Here is a 26,908-nt window from a genome sequence, read left to right as displayed (position 1 = left end):
TATGAAGGTATCTTAAACCCCTCCAACCCTCGGATTAAAAGTAGAGCAAATATCCAATTGGACTCTTACATTTCTCTGATTAATTGACTGCAAGAGGAATAGGTGGACCCCACTGCTCCAGAGGTGTGGAAAGCAGATCCAGAGACTGAGCCTTCTCCCATAAACTCATAGGAGAGAAGGCCAAAGCAACCCGTATCATCAGTGTGTCACCCACTTCCTGTCTGCTTCTTCCTCCCCATCTTGCATTTAATCCAGGGGAGCAGCATTCCCAACACTAGCCCTGGGACGTCCCCTCTTCAGGCTTTTCACTACAGAGCTTTGTTTTCCTATCATGGAGCTGGCTTTTAGGCCACAGCAAGACTTTGCCTTTTACCTCCTGATCATTTTCCTTAACAGTCTCTTGTGAGGGGCCAGCTCAGAACATTTCTGAAAATCTAGGTGAATTATAACTGTCGGGTCACTTTGAAGTATTTTTTAAACCTCTCTGAATTGGGCTCAGCCCAACCTTGGCAGGCCTTGATGTTCCTCTGTGGTCAGATATTTTATAGGTCCTTTGGGAGGGGACAAGGGTTGGATTTGTATCTGTGCTTAGAATCATAGAAGATTAGGGTTGGAAGAGACTTCAGGAGATCATCTAGTCCAGTCCCCTGCTTGAAACTCTCCTGTCTCGTGCTGTGAGTGGAGGTAGATAGGTCTGTCCGTGATAGGGATGAGAAGTCCATGAAAGATGCCCTTGTGGGCCCGGGGAGGTAGAGCACCCTTAAACTTGATGCTCCGCGAATAGTAGTGATGCCATTGTTTGACACTGTCTCCAAGGAAATATGGCCTAAAGGAACAGCTTGTGCAGAATTCTCTGCTGATACATGGTCCGTGCCCATCGGGAGCTTGGTAACTCGTATGAGTGCCCATGCTCAGAGAGCCTGTCCTAAGCTGGGCCTCTCAGGAGCTGATCAGAATCTGCCTCCTGCTGCCAAGGTGGGAAAGTCTGTGACACTTCTTGGGGCACCAGAGCTGTCTGTCACCTTGGTGCCACCTGCCTTCAGCGTGAGGGAGTCTTACCTGTGCCAGCTGGGTGTCAGCTCCCTGACAAACCAAGCTACTCAAGCACTCAGCTCCGGGCTTTAATTTTATTGGGTATCTAATTATCATTAACCTTTTCAGTGAAGACTGAAGCAAAATAGGCATTAAGGAACTCAGCTTTCTTGGTGACATCAGTTGTTAGCACTCCTTCCCCACTAAGTAGAGGACCTACACTTTCCTTTGTCTTTCTCTTGCTCCTAATGTATTTAAAGAACTTCTTATTGCCAGGTGTAACTCATTTTGTGCCTTAGCTTTTCTGATTTTGCCCTTACACGCTTGTGCTATTTTCTTTTGTACTCTTCCTTATCCATTTGGCCATGTTTCCACTTATTGTAGGATTCCTTTTTGATTTTCGGGTCATTAAAGAGCTCCTGATGGAGCCATATTGGCCTCTTACTAATCTTCCTATTTTTCCTTCGCATCTGAATAATGTGCAGTTGTGCCTTCAATATTGTCTCCTTGAGGAACTGCCAGCTCTCCTGAATTCCTTTTTCCCTTCCATTTTCTTCCCATGGGACCTTGCTCCACTTCTCTGAAGTGGGACATTGCAGGGTGCCCTGCAGTGGCTGGGGGAATGTTACTGAAACCACTGAGGGTGTTTGAGCCAGCGACGTCTGGCAGGGGATCTTGCCCACACCAGCCTCCCTGCTGAAAGCAGAAACCATTACAGGACCAGACTAAAGGGGCAAGAGACAGCAATCTCCTGGGCTTGCACCCAGCTATGTCTCCAATGCCAAAGACCCTTGGCAGGTTTGAGAGGTGCACCCAGTGTCCACCCAACTCCGCTGAGGTCATTCCAGCCCTCTCCAATGGCAGAGCGGGAACCCTTGGGAGATGCTCTCCCTCACCCAGTGGCCCACAGGCCCCTGGATGTGTCTCTAGGCTGCATGCCGGCAGGCAGTGGTGGAGTACGAGCAGTTAGATGTCTGATATCCTAGTGCCCTGCTGTGCTTGGGGCAATAGCTGCCAGACTGTCTCCAGTAGGCATAGCTGCATCAAAGGCCCATGCTCCATAGGTGCTCAGCTGGAGGGAGGCTGCTTAGGAGATGCACTGAATCAGATAATCTCCTAGTCAGCCTGGCCTCCTCCTCCCAGGCCAGGCCTGCCCAATTTCTCCACTGCACCAGCTAGCGCTAGGCCCAAAGGGGAGTGGGGTTTGGAGCAGATTCTGGCAGTGGGGTTCACAGCCTGGGTTGGCCATGGTGCAGCTGCTGGCAGAATGGTCTCAAACACTGGCACTTTGGGTGAGGTGGGGAGCTGCAGCCAGGACAGGTGCAGGACTCTCTGGCCAGATGCCTTGCTGGGCTTGTCTAAAGAAGTGCTGTGCTGCCTGCTTATTTCGGCGCTGGCTTGCGGGAGAAGGGGATGCTTCTAGGGACCCTGCTCCTTGCAGCTTCTCTGACTTATGGCCCGGCAGCACTGCTTCCCGTGCCAACAGCTGCTTGCGGGGGAGGAGCAGGGACGAGATCAGTGTCCTGAAAGGAAACCATTTATGATAGCCACTCAGCTCCACATGTGATCCCTCTGCTGTGCCCATCTCCCCTCTGGACCTCATCTGACTGTGAGCTTGAGGATCTCGTAAGGCCTTGTTCTGTAGAGCCTACAAAGTGCCTGGATTGATGCCCTCTGATGTCCAAAGGGGGCATTGTATAAACTGGCCTGTTGAAACACTGGAAATAACTGACCGGTGCAATCTGCACTCACCCCAGGGATGGGCAAGGTGCATTAGTTCTGGTGTCTATGTCAATAACCGGACATGGCTGCTGGCTAGCATGAGTGTGTGTTTCCTTGCAGGAGGAGAAGATTTATGTTCAGCACCGAATTAGAGAGAACCAAGGACTGGTATGGGATCTGCTGAACCGTGGGAACGCTCACATCTACCTGGCGGGGTGAGTATCTCGCTGCACCAGGAGTGCTGCTCTCCCACGGCAGGTCTGGATGCTGGATCCTGGTTCACATTGTAATTGGGCACCATCTTTCCTCCCATTAATAGGCTAGCGGTGCCTCATGTAAGAGCAAGAGACAGGGAATCGCTTCCCCAGCTAGCAGGGCAAGACCTTGCGGAGCTCAGAGGCATCAGCACAGGCTGTCAGGCAAGGCCCTAGTAGAACGAAGTGGGCAGAGCCTGCCATTGGCACAGCCTGTTGGTTCAGGAGCTGGCAGGAAGTGGGGTTGGGTACAGTTGTAGGTGGGTTTGGTAGCTGGAAGCAGCCGGTTGGGGTTAGCCGCCCTGCACACCTCTCCCTGTGTGGTTGCAGTATTTAATGAACTGAGAACACACATTTCTGAGGGCGGTGCTCATGTTATCTGAGCACCTCCTACAGAAGTCCAGGGATTTCCCCGAACAGAACCTACTGTGCTGATGGCCAGAGGACCTGCCTAAGGGACCGGGAGCCAGGGATCAATTGCAAACCGGATTCCAATCGTCCCCACAGAGGAGAGAGCCTGAATACGGTTCCCCAGCCGTGGTGACTTGAGGATCTGTAGTGCAAGTGCGAACCAGCATTATTACTAAGGAGATGACACAAAAATGCCTTCCCCCTCTCTAGCTCCCTGTGAGTTCCACCCGAGCACCCTGGGCCATGCAACCCTGAGATTACTGGGGCGTAGCCCACTTAGGGCCTTATAAACTGCCAGAACCTTAACAGGCACTCAGCAGTCAATTGTCAACCAATGCAGAGCACACACAATATACCTGTCCGTGTGCCCAGGCACATCCTGCACCAGCGGAGGCTTTCAGCCCCAGACAGAGCTACGTTAATCTGGCTGAGGGTGAAGACGACACGAGTGAACACAGTGTGGCCCACATCCGAGACAAGAGAGGACATCTGCCAGTGGGGGCCACCATTGCTGCGTGGGACTACAGGAGTGGAGACACAGCCAGTGAGACCCTAAGACTTCCAGTCTCCTTGGCAACATGTCGCTGGTGGTCACTGCCAGTTCGTTCAGAGGGTGTGCTTCTCTTTGCCAATCAGTATCCCCTCCAGCATAGCGGTGGTACTACAGCTCACAGTATCTCATCCAATCCTGCCCACCTGGCCCTCCATATATACAGAGCCCTCTGGGATCCCCAGGGTACAGCCCAGGGAAAGGAAGAGCCCAATGTAATCTTCAGGAAAGAACAAAGCTATTAAAGCCCCATCTCATAGGAGAGCCAATCCAATTCCAAATCGCCAGTAACCCGTGTCAGGGCACCATGTCAGACAGAAAGAGCCAATCCTCTGTGTGTGGCTTAGGAATAGGAGCTTTCCTAGCTCCTTAGAGTTTCCTGCCTTGCTCTGTTAGTACCTGGGAGAATGACTTCCTGGAGCAGTCTCTCTCCTCTGGCCAGGCCTCCATGTGCTGCCTGACTCCGTCCCTGCCTTCCGTCATAGCCAGGTTACACTCGTGAGCCTTGTCACTGGCTAAACATTGTGCAGCTATCTTGAAACGCCCTGAGATCTCTGCCCAGAACCTAGTGCCCACGAATTCTGACCTGAGCCCAGTCATATCCCAACAGTCCCTAGGGTAGGTGTCCCAGTGACACACACTCATCGGTTCCCAGGCCAGCCAGGAACCCTCCTGTGACATACCCAGGGCACAATCCAGACCAGTGAGTAGCTGAGTCACCTCTGCCCTTCACACTGCTTTGCTGTTGCTGCAGCTCACAAACAGCCTCCAGCAGGTGAGTCACTCCCAGCTTCAGCTGTGCGTACCAGGCACACCCAGGCTCTGCATTATACTGCAGGGACCCCTGCCCGCTCCCAGCCCCAGGCCTTCCCCAGAAATGTGCTGCCAGCCCTCTCCTGGACAAGACAAGCTCATATAAAGTCCGTCATTGTATGAACAGAAATATTGAGATGCACCAATGTTGTTACCCCAGATGGAGGTTCTGGAACACACTGGCTTTATGTGTAATAAACAACAAGTTTATTAACTACAAAGAAATAGATTTTAAGTGAATACAAGTAATGAGGCATAAAAGTCAGAAATGTTACAAGACAAATAATGATAAAACGCAACTAATGGCTAACGTAACAAACTCTGAAAGTCAAGGTGACGTTTTTCTCACCATATGCTCTCAACAATCTTACCGGCTAAATGCCTTAAGCCAAGACTCCTTCTTCTGTGAAACGGCTGCTTCTGTTGTTCCTTCTGGTGCAGTGAAGTGATGCAGAGAAAGAGAGAGAAGAGGAGAGGCTCTATTGGGGTGTCTCCCCTTCCCTTTATCGTCCTGTCCTCCCTTTGAGAAGCATGTGCTGCTGGGAGCATAGGGGCAGGCAGATTCTGTGGATGGGAACTCCAGGCTGTTTCTTTGCTAAGATGTAGATTTTCCACCCCAGCCTTTTTCCTGCTAAAGATTGGCCACTTAGCAGGTTGACTTAGCACATTGACCTTGTTTACACCTGGCTGAGGTGTCAGCTTGGGAACTGGTTTGGCCACTCCCAGACTTGGAAGGTGTGTGAGTAACACCATACAGTGGAATCCTCCAACTTCACATACGATGTTGCCACACATATTTTACTAGGACAATAATGACCAGCAAATTAAGAGTTTTCAAATGATACCTTGCCAGGCCTGCTGTGTACAAAGATTATTACAGTAGTGGACATGGGTATATTCCAGGGGTGGCCAAACTGTGACTCACGAGCTGCATGCGGCTCTTTTACAGTTAAAGTGCGGCTCATGGAGCCCCACTCCCACCCATTCTCCACCCACCAGACCTGCGGGGAGCTTGGGACCTCTACCTTGCAGCAGGGTGGTGGGGTAGGGGCTTCTGCCCAGCAAGGAGGGCGGTGGCAGGGCTTCAGCCCTGTGGGGAGCATCTGCCAAGCCTTGAGGCTTCAGCTGGAGCAGAGCCGAAGCCCCGAGCCCCAGCTCTTGAATTTGTGAAAATTGTGGTATGTAGCTCGGCGGCTCAGTAAGTTTGGGCACCCTGGTATATTCTGTCACACCGTTGTCCTCCATTCTGACCTGTAGAACACAGGCCACAGGACTACTCTGAATTCATTCCTGTTTGAACTCGCAAAGATCTTTTAGAAACCCCCCAGCTGGGATTTAAAATTGTGAGGTTCATTGACCAGCTGCTTGGCACAGTTGTGCAGGCCTAGACTCAGAATGGTCTGAGATACAAGAGAAATCCCACAGTCTCTTTGACATCCTGGAGCCCAAACAAGGGGATACAGAGGCCGTACATGTAAATGAAGGGCTGTAGAGCCAGCAAAGGACCGTGGCTAACTCCTGTGCAGGGCTGATGGAAGGTATTGCGTCCCGCAGAAAGGACTGCCCCCCATCCTGGGATACAGACATCGGGGCAAGTCCAGGAAACATCTGACGTTCCAGACAGTGACATGAACCTCCCTCATGCCCTGAGATCCTCCTCCGGAGCTCGTCACTCCAGCCTTGCAGGACACATCACGGTTCACCCAGCTCGTAGGGGCACCTTTGTTTCATAGTAAGGGGCAGACAATGTCATCACCCAGTGCTACCATACAGCCTGTCCATGGTCCCAGGGGTCTTCACCGAATGCCTGCCTGTATGGGCGTTTTGCTCCGGACCCTGGGAGTCTGCATATCCACCTGGATGACTGGCTGATTCAATGTAGATTGTCTCAGGAGGCCTTTCAGCTCTGTGGTCAGCAAATTGATCCAGGCCATAGGGCTGGTAGGCAGCCTGCCAAAATCCACGCTGGTGCCTAACCAAAGCCACGTGATTTGTAAGGGCAGCCCTAGACTCCAAACAAGCCAACACTCTCCTGCTAGCCTGACCCTCTTCTGCACGCTACAGAAGATCTGTGGCAGCCCTAGATGCGCCGGTATCATATTCCACCACCAGTTACTAAGTAGTGAGGGATATTTCCCACCAACCAACCCCTTCAGCGAAGATCCTTGGTGTTCAGAATCACTGTAAAGACAATAGATGTATATGTACATACATACATGAAATAATACTCGGAAAACCCCAACAACCTACAGGGCCACTGTAAGGCTGCTGCGCTGTGACGAAACGGCACGGCTTACGCTGTGGTTTGTGATATGAGCGTCATGACTCCATAGCTGGCTGGGCTCTTGGTTTTGAGTGCTTGAGCTTGGAGCTGAACCGAGATAGTGGCCCCGTTTGCCAGGGAATGGACACAACGGCTTTTGGAACCCAAGGTTTTGTTTGAATCTGTGTATCCGGGGAGCCCCCAGGCCTCCCTCAGTGCAAAGCCGGACAGGCTGCCCCATTTGTTCCGAGGAGTCTAATGCCCAGGAACCCTGGCTCACAGCCATGTGCCTTAACTGAGTACCCCTGGGCATATACTCCCTGCTGGGGGCTGGACCCTCCCTTGTCCGGCGAGCGCATTGGGTCAAGCGTAAGCTGCTCTGCGGGAGGCTTGTGTCCAGTGATGTGCCCGGGGGCGCTATGATGCCGTGCGTGGTTATAAAGCCACCGTACAGGAACTGGCCCACAAGGCAGCCAATGGGCTGCGTCAAAGTGAGCCTGGTGAGCCCTGCTGGGAATAGCTGTGTGCTCACGGCAGGGCTGGAGAAAGGGCTTGAGTGTTGCTACGATGGAGCTCGCCTTCGTGCTGGTCAGGACAGCATAGCTGGGTTTGGTCCCACAACCAGGCCGACAAAGCTGAAACCAACCCTTACTGCGCAGCTGTGCAGCAGGAGAGGTAGCTAGTGAGAGAGAGCTGTGTCCAGCCCAGCATGGGGCCTTGGAGAAGCAACAGAGGGGACTGCAGAAAAAGCCCTGCCCCGGCCCCAGCCGTGATAGGATTGAACAAAACTAGCCTTACGGGGGAGCTGGAGGGGCTGATGTGTTGAGACTGTCCTGTATTCTGCTTTGCAGTTACAATAGAGACTTTCTTCCTTCCAGAAATGCCAAGCAAATGCCGGCAGCAGTAGCAGAAGCCCTAAAATCCGTGTTCCAACTGGAAGGGAACCTGTCCCCCTCAGAAGCTGAGGAGTATCTAACAACCTTGGAAAGATCCCGTCGCTTCCAGATGGAAACCTGGTCGTGAGCCTGGAGGCAAGCCTGGAACAGCCTGTTCCTGGCTATTCCCCCGGCCTGCCAAATGCTTGTAGCTATGTGGGAGTGTCCAGGCCCAGACAACACCCAATAAACCCACCAGCACCTTGTGTCAGCCTCACGCTTCTGTCCCAGAGTGTCTCAATCAGCACAGTTGCCCTGCTGGTGACAGAGGGGAAACTGAGGCACAAAGGGGGGAAATGGCTTGCCCAAGGTTAAGTGAGTCCATAGCAGAATCATGAGTATATCCAGTCATCCACCCATGTAAACAAGGCCATGGTGTCCTGTATATCATCTCCGAGAGTCTGCCTCCAGCTGCAGAGTGGTGGTGTCATGTAGGGAAGATAGTCCTTGAATACTTGGACCAGGTGTCACTGATGCCAGTTCACCTTCCGGAGTCTGCGAGTAGCCTGAACGCATGACTCAGAGACATGTGAGCTTCCCCGCTCCTCCAGGAGCTGAGCCGACACCTACTAAGGACAGTTTAAATGGGGCATAAGTAACTGGTTCCCTGCCCACTCCCTAATGGCCTCCTGTATCACTTCCGAGCCAGCAGCCAAGCCTCCTCCCACGCAGTTCTGTGCCATGCAGGCAGTTGAAAATGGGGTGAAGAGAGGGGGCTGCTGTCCAGTGGAGCCACAGACCCAGTGAATGGATGCAGAACCTGCACTTGGAATCTGGAGGTGGGGGGGGGGGGGCCTGCTGTTTAGTTGGCCAGGGCCCAGCTGCACCTGGGCAGGGAGAACTTCTCCAGGAGCCACATTCACTCTCAGCAACAGCTGTGTGCAGGGCTCCCGGCGAAGGTAGCCAGTGCTTTCACTGGACGCTCATGCCCAACCCCTTCCTAGGCTCAGGGGTGCTGGCACACGGGTCCCTGCTAGCAGAAATGGGGCTGGAAGCAGCGCCTGTGCCCCACACATCCTCGTTCTGCAGTACAAAGACCAGAGGGAGGGGTGCACCTACCACCACAAGTCAGTTTCTTCCCAGCTGTCTGCGGCTCGAGGTGGAGCACTACAGCGCTGCTGGTTAGCTGCACAGCTCACTTTTCTTCTTTTGTTTGTTGTTTAGCACAGACTTGGGTGTTCGGGGGCTCCCCGCCCCTTTCTTTGTAATCAGGACCTGCTTTGACCTCGACCCTGTGTGTTGGTGGCCTTCCCCAGATGGGTTAGGCCAAACCCCGGGGTTCAAACCCTACCAGACCTGTCACAGACCATTCCGGCTGCCTCCGCTACTTCAGAGACCCCCACGTCCCCCTAAGCATAGGGGCTGCTCCAGCTTCGAGAGCAGATCCAGGGAGCTGAGGGGAGACTTATGAAGCATTCCCTGGGACCTGTGGAGTCCGATTCCACTCCCTCCCCCCACAACCCTGGTGTAGCAGCTCGGGGAGCACTCCAGTGCCTGAAGAGCTCATGGTGCAGCTTAGGATACTTTGAAACGTCAGCAGAGGGAAAGGCCCCATTCACCAGAAAGAGAGACTCAAATGAAGGGAAAGGTCTCCTCCTCTAATGCCAGGGAGCAAGGAGGCCTCACATCCTGCTGTGGAGACTGCTGAGGCTTCTCCCTGCCCTAGGACCAACAGGAATCCTCTGGCAAGCAGCCCCAGGATCAGAGCCCTCCAAATAGAGGGGCAGCTTAAAGGAATTCTCTTAGACACATGCTCCGGTATTGTCTTCCCAGGGTCACAGCCACAGAGAGCACACGAACCGTTCATCTGTACCATCTCCAGCACTGCTCAGCGTGGCCTCCCCCGCAGGAACGGGATCCAAGTTCACCATTACCAACCAGGTTGCTTTCCCATGAGGATCCCCGAGTCATGGAAGAATCTGAATCCCCTCTGCTGAGAGAGATCGACTAAGATTGCTTGCTGATGTAGTAGGAAGAGGGCCTGAAACATAAGCCCATGTATCAGAAGCCTGGTATGGGGCCTGAGGCCTGGGCTAAAGTAGTCAAAACTTTGCTGATATAAAGCAAAGTTAAGTTGTGAGCAAGAGGCAGGCCCTGCTCACAGAATCTGGCAAGAACAGGGCTAATATTGCAGAAACACATTCCTGAGTGCTGCTAGGCATAAGAATATAAACACAAGCACATTCCAGGAAGGTGGTACCAGAACACCTCGATGCCAAACACATTCCCCAAAGAGAGCAGGAACGCACCAACCCGTCCTACAGATAAGGTCAGGATGACAGTGTGATGGATAGAGACATACAAGGTGATGGGAGGTAACTGGCTACATCAGAGGGTGTCAACTAACTACATCAGAGGGACAGTGTGTAACTTGTTCGTACTGATGTATTAAAAGGTATCTCAGAGGGAGTGTCTTTGGCTGGCCTGGGGTTAATGGACTGAGCTAGTCCGTTGCAACGGGCACGCATGTGTTTGTGTACCTGTAACCATTGAGCCAGGGCACTGGGACTGTGCTTCGTTGGCAATAAACCTGATCATGTGCCTTCCCCGTGAACCGAGTCTGTGGATTTCTTGGGCCGTTCGATCAGAGCCTGCTGTACGGGTTTTCTGGCTAGAGTCAGGACAGCACGCGAGAGAACGCACATGCAGCCAAACATCTGATGACAGCTGGTGCCAACACCCCCCCTCAAACCAGAGTCCCTGGTGATGCTACAAAGCCTCAACCACCGATACCAACATAGCCCCCAGTACCAACACCAGTAGCTCCCCTCTGGATATGGAAGATGACTTGGACATTTCTGTCCAGGACTCCACCACTTTTCCATTCCAGCCTCTCTCCCTAGAGGTATACTCCTAGGAGGAGACCTCAGGAACCAGCCAATGTAGGAACACCCTTGGGGCACCACTCCTTTCCTCTGTGCTCCATCACTGTGGGGTTTTGGAACCCTTGGGCCCCTTATGGTGACCAGTTTTATAGGCACCCTCAAAAGGACCCACCAAGATCAGCAGCTACTGGTACCTCAGGACCCTCCTCCCCAGGAGGACACCCCCGAGAGGCGCAGGAGGTATGTGATGAGACCCCACTATCTAACGAATTCTCTTCCTCACCTGACGAGGCCCCCACCCTATGCAGAGGATTTCAAGAGCTGATAAAAGAATAGCAGCAGCCTGGCCAGTCCCTTTGGAGGAAATACAAGAAATACAATGCTCCCTGGTTGAGTATTTTACATACCTCCTCCCAAGGCAAAATTGCTGTGCTCATTTATGACACGTTACTCCCATCAGCCCATATAGTATAGCACAGACACCAACTTTTGTTGGCGCCAGTGGATGCTCATGCCCCCCCCCCATCTCTGCCCTGACTCCTGCCCCATTGGATCCCTCCCCAAATCCCCACCCTGGCCCCACCTCTTCCCAAACATGCTGCATTCCTCCTCCCCCATCCCTCCCAGGCTTGCTGTGTGAAACAGCTGTTTCGTGGTGCAAGCGCTGGGAGGGAGGGGGAGAAGTAGGACACGGTGGCGCGCTCAGGGGAGGAGGCGGAGCGGAGGCAGAGGTGAGCTGGGGCAGGGGGGTGGGTCAGGGAGCTGCCAGGTGCTCCATACCCACCAATTTTTCCCCGTGGGTGCTCCGCCCCGGAGCACCCACAGAGTCGGTGCCTATGTGGTATAGCATACACCAGCTACCATACCACTCACATGCAACAAATCAGACAAAAAGTAATATGCACCCATCCAACCCCTAACTCCCTGGTAGTCAGCGCTTCAGTGAAACAAATGGACAGGGTCAATCCAGATCGACTCCCTCCAATAAAGAACTCAGGCACTGGGGACTTCTTGGCTGCAAGAGCCATTCCTCAGCTGCTTTCCAGTTCAGAGCTGCCAACTATCCTGCCTTGACGGGAAAATGGACTTTCCAAATGACAGCGAGTTTTCACTTTGGATGGATCATTTGCCTCAGGCCCAAAGGGATCCATTTCAGGCTGTTGTCACAGAAGGCCTGATAATCACTAACGCTTCCTTGCAGGCTTCTCTCGACGCGACAGGCACAGCCTCACACCTTTGTCACGCCTCAAGCCATCTGGCCGCAAGCTCCAGGCCTTCCCAAGGAGATGCAAAATACCACGGAGAACCTTCCTTTCAAAGGGGCCAAGTTCTTCAGTGATGACCCCGATGAATCCTGCCACTCACTTGGGGGCTGTAGAGTGACTCTGCGAGCCGTCCGTGCATACACCCTTGCAAAAAACAAAAAACACAGCCAGTTGCAGATGGCACAACGATCTCACCCAGATCAGTACCAAGCCTCCCCAGCAGAACCACCTAAAAAGAGGTCCACATTTCACAAAAATGGACCATCATCTACACTGTCCTCCCCACCGGCGACCTCCAAATGTCCATTTTGACCCACTGGTAGGGGATCATGAATCACCCCCTACTCTGGATCTAATGGTGCTCCAAACCATCCACCCTATGGAAACCATCTCTCCCATTTCCTACCTTCTTGGGATCTCATCATTTCAGACAGATGGATCCAAGAAGTGGTTTCAACAGGATAGTCCATCCAACTGAACTCCACCCACTTGTCCACTCTCATCCCTGTCCCTCTTCAGGGACCCTTTGGGACCAACTTGGATTTTCCTATAATATTTTTATGACTCCCACGTGTGCCTCAGTTTCCCCCATAGGCTATGTTGTTACCCAGGAGTGGAAATGGACTGGTTGCTCCCAGGGCAGGCTGAGGCTGTGGTATGAATGTCATCTGGCTGTCTGAGCTGGGCTGGGTCACCGAAAAGGACTAGCTGAGGCCAGCCCCGTATCAATGCGGAATCTGAAAAGACAAAGGCAAATCCAGTCACCAGGACATCAACACCTAGCAACCAAGGCCCCAGAGGGCAATGATTTCCCCACCTCAGCTGGGAAGCTGAGCAGTGCCCTAGCTCGAGAACAAAGGACTGAGGAGGTGTGAGGTGGGAGATAAGAGCTGGCTGCTGGAAGGAGTCTCTCTCACCTGGGAACTGATCAAGGAAGTTGGATGGATACAGACGGAGCTTGGGCAGTGGGGTTCACTACAGCTTGGCTGAGCTCTGGACTAGCCAGAATGGACTGTGCTTTAACCTTCAGTTCTCTCTGCCAACCTAAGGACTTCCCATGCTATGCTCCAGTTGACTAACACAAACCCGACTGTTTTGACAGTGGTTTGGGTGTCATTGCAAATTTCTGCTGAGGTGCATTAGTCCCTGCAGAGTGGACAAGTCTCTACCAGGAACCTCTGTCAGTTGAACTTGCTGAACAGAGCTCATAGTATGAAGCAGGGGAGCAGATGGCCCAGAGGTCCAGTCTAAGGAGGTGGTCAGGCTATGTGGCCTACCCAGGAGGAAGCGTGAGACCTGGGAGTTTGGCACACTGAAGGGATATCTCCTAGAGACTGTCCCAATCCTGGGGGCGTAGCACGGATGCTGTGGATCTGCGACAGTTGGTGTCAGACGTGGGATGCTGACTGCACCAGTAGTATTTTACAATAAGTGATTTGCAGCAGTAAAACAAGGTAAATCAAAGGAAACAGGAAGAAGATGTCTTAGAACCACCTCCATAAGAAGGATATCACAAACCTGTGCAGGGAGAGAGCGCGAAACGTTGGGAAACGCAACAAGATACAGCTGACTGCATGTCTGGAGAAAGGTGATCAGTCCAGGAAGCAGGTTCCAGACAGGGTTTCAGGAGGGTCCAAGAATGACAGAGGGAGCAGCAGGGCATCCTCAAGACTCAATTCCCTGTCCAGCAGGGCATTGTCCTGACCTGGTTCCCCAGCAATAGATTTGAGGTGGTGGGAGTTGGAGCTGAGAACGAAGGACCATGAGAAGCAGAGGAAGCATGAACTGGAGATGGAGATGCAGGGGGGCAAGAGGGCCACAGGGGGTAAGTGAGGAAAGACCCCAGGATGCCATTTCTGCAGGGAGTCTAGATACCAAATTGTTACCAAGTTTAAGGAGGGGGGATATAATGCTGAGCTCACTGACTTTGAAGAGGCTTGTGGTTTGAACCTGGCTGACCCTGTGAACCGGCTCCACTGGCTCACCCACTTGCTCGGTCCCAAAGCCCTAGAGGTGTGTAGCCAGATGGACAGAGTTGATACTGGGGATTATGAACAGTTCAAAAAGCCACCCTCCCACCCCCCAAGGGAAGACTGTCTCCACAGATGGGGTAAGGGTGCAGCTGTCACTACTTTGGAGAATATGTACAGTCTGGTTGGGGTGGAACAATTCTCTGAGATCTGTCCCTACAAGCTTAAATGTTGTTAGCGGACAGGAAGCCTAAGGATCTGCATCATGCAGGGCAGTTGGCAGATGAGTTTGTGGACAGTAGATCTGAATATGAAAACAAACCCAAAGGGGTCTTGGGAAAGAGAACCAGTGGAGGTGCCCCAGAAGTGGGATTCAGTTAAACCCAAAGTTAGGGGAGCAGCCAATGGGGGTAGACTTCCTCCTAAGGGTATACTATCTGTAAGGCGGACAGGGCTGGTGAAATAGTGGCCAACCAGGACCTTCAAAGGGTTAACTTGGTGAAATCCCAGGACAGAAGGACTAACTCATCCTCTAACAGCCAAGGCAGAGTGAATTGTGGAGGAAAGCAGTCACCCAGGTAGCTCCTCGGGGGGCCCAGGCGGGCTCCCACACCAGGGTCCGGTAACCCAGCTTGTTGTACTCTCCTGGGCTCAGACTCCAGTGGGAGCAGAATGTGGTGGTTAATGGGAGGACATTTGTGGGATGGAGAGGCTCTGGGACAGAGAGAACCCTTGTCAAACCCTGGGTGGTAAAAGCTCATCAGATGCTGATGGGCTGTGGAACCTGGGTTAAGGTTCCAAACGTGAAGTCATTTCCCCTGCCTCTGGCTCAGATCCCTGTGCAGACACAGGAAGAATCAGAGTGGCTGGTAGTTAGGATCCTCCCAATGGTCCCCAACCTTTTTCATCTGGTGGGTGCCAGATGATGAGCCACAGAGGACCGTGGTGGCGCATGAGCATCTGCTGAAATGCCGCCGGCAAGCGGCAACATCAATAGGCATCGCCACCAAAATGCCAACAAGCAGTGTCATCCAGAGGCGTCGCTGCCAAAATACCACCGAAAATTGGCAGCATTTTGGTGGCGACGCCTCTGGATGACGCTGCTTGTTGGTGGCATTTCGGCAGATGGTCGTCCCCTGGCCAGTACGCGGGTGCACTTAGACGCCCTGGTGGGTGCCTTGGTGCCCGCAGGCACCGCGTTGGGGACCCCTGCTCCAGGATATCAGCTTTGACATTCTTTTGGGAAATGACTGCATCTCTTTAAGACAAAATTCGCTTCCAGTTTCTGTACCAGCCCAGGATTTGAACCAAGCGAGCCAGAAAGCTCAGAGAGGAGGTGTCATGAAAATGCAAATAGGTGGGCTGGCGGGGAAGACAGAGGGGTTTTCCCTCTTGATTGCAACACGGAGAAAAGGGGTTAAGCTCAGGACAATTTTCTATCTGTAATCAGACACCTGTTTCTGAGTGGGATGGAGGAATGGCCCCAACCAATCTCTACACTGGGGATGTGTGATGCTGGCTTAGATGCTGTGACCAAGGGAGCAAGCTTCCGGCCTGCCCTCACTGTGAAAGCAGAGGCAGAGCTGAACCTGGTGGAAGCTAAGACCCCAGTTGAGTGTGGGGCCAACAGGCAGGGCAGGACGACTGCCAAACTGGTTTGCCCTATTGAGGGGTGAAAAGCCCCAGAGAAGAGTAAAGCAGCTGGAAGGCTGCTGCTGGTAACAGACACCATGGACAAGTTGGATTCTATTAACCAAGAGAGCTCGAATCACAGCCTGGAGGGTGGGGAGGTGTGATGGAGTAGGGGCTGTCTGCATGGGGGATGGGAGAGCCGGGGATGTGTTTAGGTGAGGGACAGGATCTTTAAGCCTGTAACCTGAGCCAGGTAGGGGAGAGGGGGTAGTACCTTGGCCTGGGAAGCTGGACAAAGGAGGCCGGCTGGAGGAGGGGCAATTCAGTTTCGGTTTTGGGCTGGATGAGGGGAATTCAGAGGATCCTAAGCTGGACCCAGGCACCCTGAAACTCCAGAAGGACTCGATTGAGGGGTCCTGAGTGCGCCTGCAAGCTCTGCTGTAACCTGCATTCCTGTTGTCCTATAAACCTTCTGTTTTACTGGCTGGCTGAGAGTCACTGTGGGTCCCAGGAAGAGGGGTGCAGGACCGGACCCCCCACACACTCCATGACAGGAGGGAACTGTGCTGGGGTGAGGGCAGCAGGGTGACACCAAAGGAGAAACGGGCTCCTTGCGTGCACATAGCCCTGAGGTTGGGACGCAGCTCCAGAGGGAGCCTGGTAATGTGCGGGAGCACCTTGCATGCCTGCCTCCCCAAAGATCCCCCAAAGCCCCAAAGATCTGGCAGGATTAAGACCAAATGCTGAAGGGGTGACTCCCTAGGGGAAAGGACATTCCAGGCTGCAGCAGAGACAGCTGACACATGGAGGAACGTGGATTCACTGCCCTCCTACTCCCTGGCAGACAAGGGGGAGGAGTCAGTGGCAGGACCCCATCCCAGTTTCAAACTTAAAGGTTTTGGTGGTAGCAAAAGTCACAGGGATGGCATCAAAATCTCTCGTGCACCCTGCTGGTGTCAGCGACCAGACCAGACCTAAGGGGGGATGTGAAACTGCTCCGAACTGTGTACTGGAAACTGTTTGATTGAGTAGCAACTGTGCTGTAAGGATCTTGACAGGCCAGCTACCAAGGGGATGGGAAAGGTGCTGTGGCATGTATGGGTAATATCTATGAGTTTGAATGCCCCCAGGTCACTGGTTAAAATGGCCCTGCTCAGTTCAGTCTCCAAAGGGGAAAGAGGTGTGACAAACTGGGAATTTTCTGTAATATTTTTATGAATCTTATGCTGGCCTCAGTTTCCCCTACATGCTGCACTATTATCGAGAGGGTGGAAAAGGACTGCTTGCGCTTGGGACAGGCTAAGAAACTTAGGCCTGGTCTACACTAGTGTCATGGAGTGTGGGGGGAGACAAGGTCCTGCACTCCCAGCTTCCTGCGATGCACCAGGACTCTCAGCCAGCCAGTAAAACAGAAGGTTTATTTGGACGAGAGGAACACAGTCCAAGACAGGTCTTGCAGGCACAGACAGCAGGACCCCCTTAGTTAGGTCAATCTGGGGGCCCCGGGGGGCCCCTTTCCATTTCCCAGCCAACTCCAAACTGAAAACTCCCTCCAGTGGACTCCTTTCTGGTCTCCCCTCAGCTCCTCCCCCAGCCTGTGTGTCCTTTGTCCAGTGTCCCGGGCAGAGGTGTTACCTGGCCTCCAACCCCCATCCTGAGTTCTCATGTTACATGCTCAGGTATCCTCTCTACCCCAATGCAGGCACTTCTAGGAAAACTCCCCTGTAACCTTCCCAGATTAATACTCCCCACTCATATACTCCCAAAATAACACACCAAGAACATTCCCACTTTGTCACAACTAGGAAATTAGGCTGGTAGAATTATGACGCTTAGGGGTATGGAAACTCCACACGCCTGAGCAATGCAGTTAAACCGAGCTCCCTCCCCGCCAGTGCAGACAGTGCTCAATGGATGGAAGAATTCTCAGGGAAGTGGAGAACCTGCACCACTGGGAGACTCTCCCGCTGGCGTAGCAGCGTCTTCACTGAAGCGCTGCAGTGGTGCAGCAGGGCCGCTGCAATGTTTAAGTGTAGACAAGCCCATACATGTGAATGTTGCCTATCTGGCTGAGCTTGTGTGGGTCACTGAAAAGGACTGGCTGAGGCAAATGGCAAATCCAGTCACCGGGACATTGATACCTTCTATGTCTACACTACCACTTACATCGGCATAACTCATGTCGCTCAGGGGTGTGAATAAATCGCCCCCCGAGTGCCACATCGACAGAGAGCTTTTCCCACCGACATAGCTACTGCCATTTGCAGGGGCTGGAGCACTCTCCCGTCAGCTTAGAGTGGCTACATTTGAGAGCTTACAGCTGCATTGGTGCATCTGTAAACTCTCCTGTAGCTGGGCCCCTAGCAAGCAAGGCCCCAGAGAGAGGTGGATTTCCCCAACTCTCAGCAGGGAAGCTGAGCACAATCTCCCAGCTCCAGAACAAAGGGCTGGGGAGGTGTGAGCTGGGGGCTGGCAGGAGTCAGGGCTCTCACCTGGGAACTGAGGAAGGAGGTCAGATGGAGACAGATAAAACTTGAACAACGGGGTTCACTCCAGCTTAGCTGGGCTCTGTGCTAACCTGAATGGTATGTTTTAATCTGCAGTTCTCTGTGCTAACCTAAGGACTTTCTCTGTTTTGACAGCACTGTGTTTGGGTGTCACTACGAATCCTTGGTAGGTGCATTAGTCCCTGAAGAGTAGACAAGTCTCTGCCTGGAGTCATAGAATCTCAGGGTTGGAAGGGACCTCAGGAGGTCATCTAGTCCAACCCCCTGCTCAAAGCAGGACCAATCCCCAGACAGATTTTTGCCCCAGATCCTTAAATGGTCCCCTGTGATGAAGTGGGGCTGTTCTAATGTTTCCTCTGAATACTGTGTGGGTGCCTCAGTTCTGGCTGACACTGTCTCTGTGGCAACTAATGGCCCTGGCAAGGGGATGCTAAAGATGTGGGAGAACAAAGAGATCAGGTGACCTCCTGGCCCAGGAAAGAGACAAAGGTCAGAAAGGAGGGGGTTTCAGTTTTGGACTCACTGGGAAGAGGCAGGGAACCCCAAGTCTGGAGTCTAAGATCCTTGCCCCTCCCAGAGGGACCTGGCATAGGTGTTCTCCCACACCTTTAGCATCCCCTTGCAGGGGGGAAGGGCCTGGCCATTAGTTGCCATGGAGACAGAGTGTTGGCCAGAACCGGTGCACCCACACGGTATTCAGAGGAAACATCAGGAGCGGCGCCAGGGTTTCTGGCACCTTAGGTGGGGGTCCTTCCACACTCCTGGTCGTTGGTGGCAATTCTGCGGCAGGGGGGTCCTTCCGCGCTCCCGGTCTTCGGGGCACTTTGGCGGCGGGTCCCGGAGCGAGTGAAGGACCCGCCACAGAATTGCTGCCAAAGACCTGGAGTGTGGAAGGACCCCCTGCTGCTGAATGTGGCAAAATGCCACCCCACCAAATCCTGGTGTGCTAGGCAACTGCCTAGGTTGCCTCAATGGAAGCGCTGGCCCTGGGAAACATTAAGAACAGCCCTACTTTGTCACACCCCCCCCTCAAGGATTGAGCACACAACCCTGGGTTTAGCAGGCCAATGCTCAAACCACTGAGCTATCCCTCTCCTCAGTCAGACTTGCTGAAAGAGATCATGGTGTGAAGCAGGGGTGCTGAAGGCCCAGAAGCTTTCAGGCTGTGTGGCTTACCCAGGAGGGAGAGTGAGACCCCCCGGGTGGTCTGACACACAGAAGGAGTTCCTCCTAGAAACTGTTCCAAAGCTGAGGGCATAGCATGGATCATGTGGATCTGTAGGAACCCTTCCCACAATCTTCTGCTGCTTCTAGGAGTGATCAGACCCATTCTCCCTAACTGATTGGAAAAGGATTCTACTCCAGGTACTTCCTGGTTCCCAAGGAAAAGAATGGAGATGGATCCTGGGCCTCAGGACTCTGAACACCCTTCTTCATACACAGTGATTCAGGATGGGAACTCTAGCAGCAATAATTCCATCTTTAAATCCCAGGGACTGGTTCATTGCCCTGGACTGCTAGGATGCATACTTTCATATAGCTATGCACCTATCTCATAGGCACTTCCTCCGGTTCGTCATTGGCACAGATCGTTACCAGTTCCGCATTCTTCCGTTTTGCCTTTCGACTGCCCCCAAGGTCTTCACAAAACAGTCGTCTTCTTGGTCATTGCAGCCCATCTTTGCCAGTTGGGAATAATCATCTTCCCCGATCTGGATGACTGGCTCCTCAAGAGTCGTTCCTTCCTCAAGGCAGGCCCTGCCTTCCCCTTCCACAAGGCATAGTCAGCGACCAACAAGCCCCTGACCCTCTTCCACTCTCTGGGTCTTCATCTCAATGCAGAAGAGTCTCCTTTTACACCTGTACAACATGTATACTTCATGGAAGCCACTCTAGACTCCTCAACCATCAGAACATACCAGCCAGTAGACATGTTTGCCGTGGTGTCCAGCCTCATTTCCACACCACGTCATAGCCCCAAACCACAGCAAGGACTTGGCTTCAACTGCAGGGCCACATGGGGCCCTGAATGTTCATAACACCCCATTGAAGACTGCACTCTCTGTGTCTTCAAGCCTGGTTCAGATGTGCTTATGTTTCCAACAAGCTCCAGACAGGTGGCTATACCTCAGAGAGCTCTTGAGAGAAACACTCATATGTAAAAGCAGCAAAGAGTCCTGTGAACACCCACTTCGTCAGTTGCAACTCACAAAATCTCATGCTCCAATACATCTGTTAGTCTATAAGGTGCCACAGGACTCTTCGCTGCTTTTACAGATCCAGACTAACACAGCTCCCCTCTGATGCTTGACACCATCCTCATATCTATCCCCCACTAAGATCACCACCACAGATGCCTCCAGACTAGCTTGGAGAGCCCATCTGCAGGACTTCACAGCCCCAGTGAAATGAACACCCCAGGAATTGTCCCTCCACATCAACATTCCCCAACTCAGAACAGTCCAGTGGGCTTGTCATCTCTTCCTACCCAACATCAGGGGCCACTCAGTCACCGTAATTTTGGATAACAGCGTGTCCATGTACTACATATGTTACCAAGAAGGAGCAAGATCCCAGTCCTTATGTCAATAAAGATGGAACTGGTGCCTATCCCACCACATAGACATCCCAGCGGTTTATCTGCTGAGACTGCAAAACACCATAGCAGGCTCCTTGAGCAGGTATTTCCATCAAGACCATGAGTGATCTGGATCTTCAGGAGATTTGTATGCAGTGTTGTTAGAGCCTTGTCTGTCCCAGGATATTAGACAAGATGGGTGAGGTAATATTTTTTATTGGGCCAACTTCTGTTAGTGAGAGAGACAAGCTTTCGAGCTACACAGGTCTGGGAAAGGTACTCAGTGTCACAGCTAAATATAAGGGAGGAACAGATAATTTAACTTAAGTAGTTAACACATATTCTAAGGGACCAGTGGCCTCTTAACACCTCAGTAGTCACAGGACAAAAAGGGAGTTAGCGGGTTACAGATTGTTGTAATAAGCCATAATAGGCTATTATGTTCTTATGTAAATGCAGGGTCTCTGTTCAGTCCAGGATTTTTAGTGTCAACACCACTTTCAAAAGATGAACCTGGGAGCTTAAGTTCATAACTTTGCTAGAAGCCAGTCTTCATACCCTGCATGTATATAGCTCCGTGGTTTGTGCATTGGCCTGCAGAACCCAGGGTTAGAAATTCAACCCCAGCAGCGGTTCTCAAACTGTGGGTCGGGACCCCATGGCAATGGGGTTGCCAGTGCTGGGGTTACACTTGATGGGACCCTGCCGGCCAAAGCCTGAGCCCCTTTGCTCGAGGCCAAATCCCGAGCCACACCGCCCAGGGCCGGAACCAGAGTCCAAGGGCTTCAGCCCTGGGTGGTGAGGCTCAGGCTTTGGCCTCCCTGCCTGGGCAGTGGGGCATGGGCTTTGGCTCCCCTGCCTGGGGTGTCGGGGCTCAGGCTTTGGCCCCCACCCCTGGGGTCATGTAGTAATTTTTGTTGTCAGATGGAGGTCACGGTGCAATGAAGTTTGAGAACCCCTGTGTATTCCACTAGGGCTCCATCCACCTCCATAGTCCTACCTGAGAACATACCCATCACAGACACTTGCAGGACCATCACCTGGGCGTCCGCGCACACATTTCCCAAGCACTATGCGGTCTTGACTGCTTTCGGTGTGGCTGGGCCTTCAGCGATGCTGATCTCCAATCTCTACTGCAACCACCTCCTCAGCACCGTCCTCCATATCGAGGCATTGCTTGGGAATGTCTTGAGGTGGAACACCAATAGGGACTGGAGGAAGAAGGAGAGGGTACTTAGCTTAGCTGAAGTTCTTCAACATGTTTTGTCCCTATGGGTGCTCCACTACCCATCCTCCTCCCTCTCTGCTTCTGAGTTCTGCCTCTGGGTTTTGTGGTTGAGGAGGAGCAGGAGCGGTGGTTGGTTCACCCCTCTCTCTATACTCTTGTGCTGGAGCATGAGGGTGTGTAGGTAGGACACAAGCATGGACCCACAAGCACTGCTGATAACAGTTCGAGAGGGCACGGTTGCACACACATCTTGTCATGGAGCACCACCTCCAAGAACTCCAGTTACTGTACAGGTAAGTAAGCTCTCCTGCTCAGATCCAAACAGCACCAATTACCACCAGTAACTAAGGCTGCACTAGCAGAGGCTGGAGACACAGGGGCCAGTGTTGGGGGGGGGGGGGTTACCAAGCATCCTTGCTGAGTACACTTGCCTTGTGCTCAGCAAGGTGGGTGCTGGCTATCTCTAGCTGTGTGTGGCTGTGGCCCCTTTGCCATTGTCCCTCTGCCCCCCGGTGCCTGGGTCCATGTGTCTCCAGGGCCCGTGCCCTTTCCCCTGCTGCCTGGCTTTCTGAAATGCTTAGCCACCCTGTAAACAGTCATTAGTGCCCTGGATGTGAGTCAGACCTCAGGCTGGCAGCCTGACGAGCTCTGAGCTGGCCTCTCTGCTGCCCTGGGCCAAGGCGTGCATGTTTTCAGGCAGGAAGGGGAAGTGAGTGAACATGTCATCCCAATGCGGGCTCCCACCCCGGATCAACAGGGCCTTCCGTGGCCAGAGGGGCAGCAGACACATGGAATAGTTACCTCTCCAAGGTCTGCATCAGTCTGTACTTGTCCTGCTTTGGTTAGAGCAGTTCTCAAACTTCCCTGCACCGCGACCCCCCTTCACGACATGACCCCAGGAGGGGGGACCAAAGCCTGAGCCCACTAGAGCCCCATTGCCCAGGTGGCGGGGGTAGGGGACAGCAAAGCCCAAGCCCCACCCTTGCCACCCAGGGCTGAAGCCCTCAAGCTTTGAGTTAAGCTCCGGGCATTGGTCCCAGGCGATGGGGCTCAGGCTTCGGCCCTGGGTCCCATCAAGTCTGACACCAGCCCTGGCAACCCCATTACAATGGGGTCACAACCCACACTTTTGAGAATGGCTGGTTTAGAGGTAGCGTCTGGAGGAAGTTAGATGATGGCTGAGTCTCTTCCCCACCCCATCAGTTAGCCAGGGGAAGTGGGAGTGCTGAAAAGGGCTGGCTTGATAGACCTGGAGTCCCTGTATCCTGCCCTTCTCCACATCCACTCAGGCCTTGGTGTGTCTCTTGTTGGCAAAGGGGTGATGGCAGTGACTGCCCCATCACATGGACACCTGGCCCCTGAGACAATCAGTCCTCGCTCTGGTGTAACTGTTATCACTGTCTGAAGGGCCCTGGCTGTGCTGGGTGGATACTGGGCCAGGCTGTGAACTCTCCCGGTGTCCCAGCTCAGGGGGCACCCAGAGCGCAGCCTGGCAGAGCTTGTCTGACCAAGCAGCAAACTCCCTAGTGACTGAGGAGCCAAGTGCAGCCTTGGAGACCTAGAGGAGGGTTCCTGATGGCAAAGACGGTGCCTCTGCCCAGCAGCCTCTTGAGGTGCCTGGGGCAGAGCAGGGCGAGGTGGCCTGAGGCCTGGGGAGAGGGGAAGGGGGCAGGTCACAGCCAGCCCCAGTTCCGTGGGCGATGTGGCAGGGGCAGGCTGGCGAGGGGTCAGCCAGGAGGGGCTGTCAGATCAGCAGGACAGACGCAAGCCCAGAGGCTGGAGAGGTGGGCGGGTGGGAAGTCCCCGTCTCCCGGCAAGTGCAGGTGTCCCGTGGCTCTGCTCCGGGGAGCGGGCTGGGGAGCAGCAGGCTGCAGGGCGAGCCCGGGGAGCGGGTGGCCCCTCGGTCACAGGGGGGCTGGGGCGCGGGCTGGCTCCGGGAAGAGCTGAGCGGAGGGGCGGCCCCTGGAGCCGCAGAACCAGCCGGGTGGCGAGGCTGGCCCCGGGCCAGGGCTGCGGAGCCGGGGGCGGAGCGAGGCGGCGGCGGCTGCCGGGTCCCGCCTGCCCGGGTCGGGGGACTGGCCGGTCCCGGGCCAGCGAGCGGCCGCAGCTGCCGTAGATCCGCCACCGCGATGGCAGCCGCTGTCCTGCGAGCAGAGCCGCCCCCCGCCCCGGCGCCCCTCGGCGGGTCCGGCCCCGCGCCCGGGGAGCGGGGCGAGCTGCCGCCTCCGAGGAGCCTGGCCGCGGCGGCCGCGGACCGGGAGCCGGCCCGGCAGGAGGGCGAGGCGGAGAGCCCCGGGGAGAGCGAGCCGGAGGCCTGGGGAGGCGCCCGGCCGGGGGCCAGCGGGGCCCCGGATCTGGGGGGCGAGGAGGGAGCGTGGGAGCCTCTCCTGGATCAGCGCAAAGCGCCAGCTGCCTGCGGCCCCCCCAGCGCGCCTCTGGGCGGGGGGCACCTCTGCCCGGCGCCAGCCCCGCTCAGCCTGGTGCCGGCGGCTGGCCGCAGCCATGGGGCTCCCCAGGGGCTGCCCAGCCTGGAAAGCCGGAGCCTGAGCCCCCCCAGCGCCGGGGCAGGAGATCAGGCCCTGGGCAGCGCGGCTGAGACCTGCTGCGCCCCGGGGGAAGCTGGCAGCGCAGAGGAGGAGTGCCCCATCTGCACGGAGCCCTACGACAGCGGGCGGCACACGCCGGCCCTGCTCAACTGCAACCACGTGCTGTGCAGCGACTGCCTGCGCGCCATCATGGACCGGGCCGGCGCCGCCGACATCGGCCGCGTGCGCTGCCCCATCTGCCGCCAGAAGACCCCCATGCTGGAGTGGGAGATCTGCAAGCTCCAGGAGGAGCTGCTGCTGCTGCACACCCAGCCTGCCCCAGCCTCCCCACTGGCACTGCCCATGCCGCCCCCGCTGCCGCCCCGGAGGCCGGGGCTCTGCGGGGCGCTGGAGCACCACTTCCAGGTGCGCTTCCACACCAGCCGCATGTTCGGCTGCCTGCCCTGCGTGCGCTACCCCCTGTGCCTGGTCAGTGGCCTGGGCAGCCTGCAGCACCGCTGCCGCTGCTGCTACCTGCTTTCGCTGGCCGCCCTGCTGGCCGCAGAGACGCTCAGCCTGCTGCTCATCTTCCTGCCCATCGTGCTGCTTGTGCTGCTCTTCCTCATCCTGGACAAATAGCTCCGAGAGCTGCACCCCAGGGCACGGAGGCCTCTCCAGCCAGGCCAGAGTGTGGGCAGTGATCAATGGAGGGGAGGGGATTGGAGGCAGGGGTCCTGGGCAAGGCCAGGCAGGGTGTTCCTACCCCCCTCAGGAGGGCTAAGCCGCAGGTGTTGGGCTGCAGTGTTCCGCCTGGGAGAACCCTGGCACCCTGGCCAGCATCCCCACTCTCAGTGAGGCCGACTCTGCAGGCTAGGAGAGACACAGCTGGGCCGCAGCGAAGCTCTTTCCAGCTGGGTTGGGCTTCTGTCCCCACAGTTGGTAAGAATATAAGAATGGCCAGACTGGGTCAGACCAAGGGTCCATCTAGCCCAGCATCCTGTCATCTGAGAGTGGCCAGTGCCAGGCGCCCCGGAGGGAATGAACAGAACAGCTAATCATCAAGTGATCCATCCCCTGTCGCCCATTCCCAGCTTCTGGCAAACACAGGCTAGGGACACCCTCCCTGCCCATCCTGGCTAATAGCCATTGATGGACCTGTTCTCCAGGAACTTATCTAGTTCTTTTTTGAACCCTGTTATGGTCTTGGCCTTTACAACATCCTCTGGCGAGGAGTTCCGCCCGCTGACTGTGCGTTGGGTGAAGAGATTCTGCCTTTTGTTTGTTTCAAATAAAAGGAAGCAGAGCACCAGCAGGGCCCCCCGGGGCACCCCATGCCAGTGCCTGTGCACAGGGAGAGAGGCAGGGGTTCTCTGCTCACAGAAGGGCCCAGACGTCAGCTAAACGCAGGAGGTGCCGAGCTCTGACAAATCTAGAGCAGAAATGGAGGCCATGGGGCCAGCCAGTCCCAAAGCAGAGTTTAAACTGTGCCCCAGGGCAAACAGTACCACACTCCTGCAGCCTGCCCACATCAGTGGGTGTCACTGGAGCAGAAGCACTGAGCACAGGGCGGCTGGGCTGGCCAGGCCAGGGGTGGTTCGTGTCTGGTTCCCTCTCTTGTTCAGTCGAAAGATTCTGTTTCCTCCAATTCAGACTGTGAAAATACAAACGATTGACTTGAGAAGTGTCTGTCTGAATGCAGAGCCCATGGGCACCACAGGGGTGGGTGCCCTGCAAGCTTTCCCTGAGCTCCTCATCTGGAGCCCAATTTGGGTTCCTCTACCCCTCCCTCCTACCCTACAGCCCCCTCGGTCCTTGCTCTGCTCTGCCCAGCACCGGCTGCTGCTCCCTGGTCGTAGCCCTTCAGTGAACAGCCACTGCCCAGCATGCTGAATTCTGTGGGGATCTGGGCAAAGGGAAACAGATCCATCAAACTCCTTGCCCGTGTGACCAGGAAGGATTTAAACCAAACCTGGAAGGCCAGTGCGCTAGCCTTGAGCGGTGCCCGAGTTACCAGCTGGGAGGCAACCGACTTTACATGGCCAGGGCTATGGCGTGTTCAGTGCAGCCTGGGGCACTGCCAGCCACAGACCCCCTGTCCTAGCAAACCAGGCTATAAAGCAGAGCATCTCTTGGCTCCGTGTCCATGGTCTTGCTCCCAGCCTGTTGGCTACTGCTACGCAGGACTGGCTGGTTATTCTGCTTATCTGTACAGCTGGGCACTCCCCCTCCCCACCCGACCCCCCCACCCCCTCACTATGCAGCAGGCAGAGGGGCTTGGTCCCCTGTAAGTCACATGACCCAATTGCCCCACGGCAGCACTGGGACACCTTGGGGCTGCACACATGATGCTCTCTCGCAATGACACAATTCTCATGCTAATGCATGAGCCCAGCTCTCT

At 54.7% G+C, this 26,908-nt stretch overlaps 1 protein-coding gene across 1 annotated transcript in view; it reads left to right on the top strand.

The window, feature by feature from the left end:
• Window positions 1-10,528, top strand: part of NDOR1 (NADPH dependent diflavin oxidoreductase 1) — a 48,211-nt gene extending 37,683 nt beyond the window's left edge. The window contains exons 14-15 of the mRNA XM_030535515.1: window positions 2,875-2,969; window positions 7,924-10,528. Coding sequence (XP_030391375.1) covers window positions 2,875-2,969; window positions 7,924-8,068 — 240 coding nt within the window. The 3' untranslated portion in view covers window positions 8,069-10,528. The remainder of the gene's footprint in view (window positions 1-2,874; window positions 2,970-7,923) is intronic.
• Window positions 10,529-26,908: the final 16,380 nt, after the last annotated feature.

Source organism: Gopherus evgoodei, chromosome 16 (genome assembly GCF_007399415.2).
Source record: "Gopherus evgoodei ecotype Sinaloan lineage chromosome 16, rGopEvg1_v1.p, whole genome shotgun sequence".
In the NCBI taxonomy this organism is placed as follows: domain Eukaryota; kingdom Metazoa; phylum Chordata; order Testudines; family Testudinidae; genus Gopherus; species Gopherus evgoodei.
This window is presented reverse-complemented; position numbering and strand designations above follow the sequence as displayed.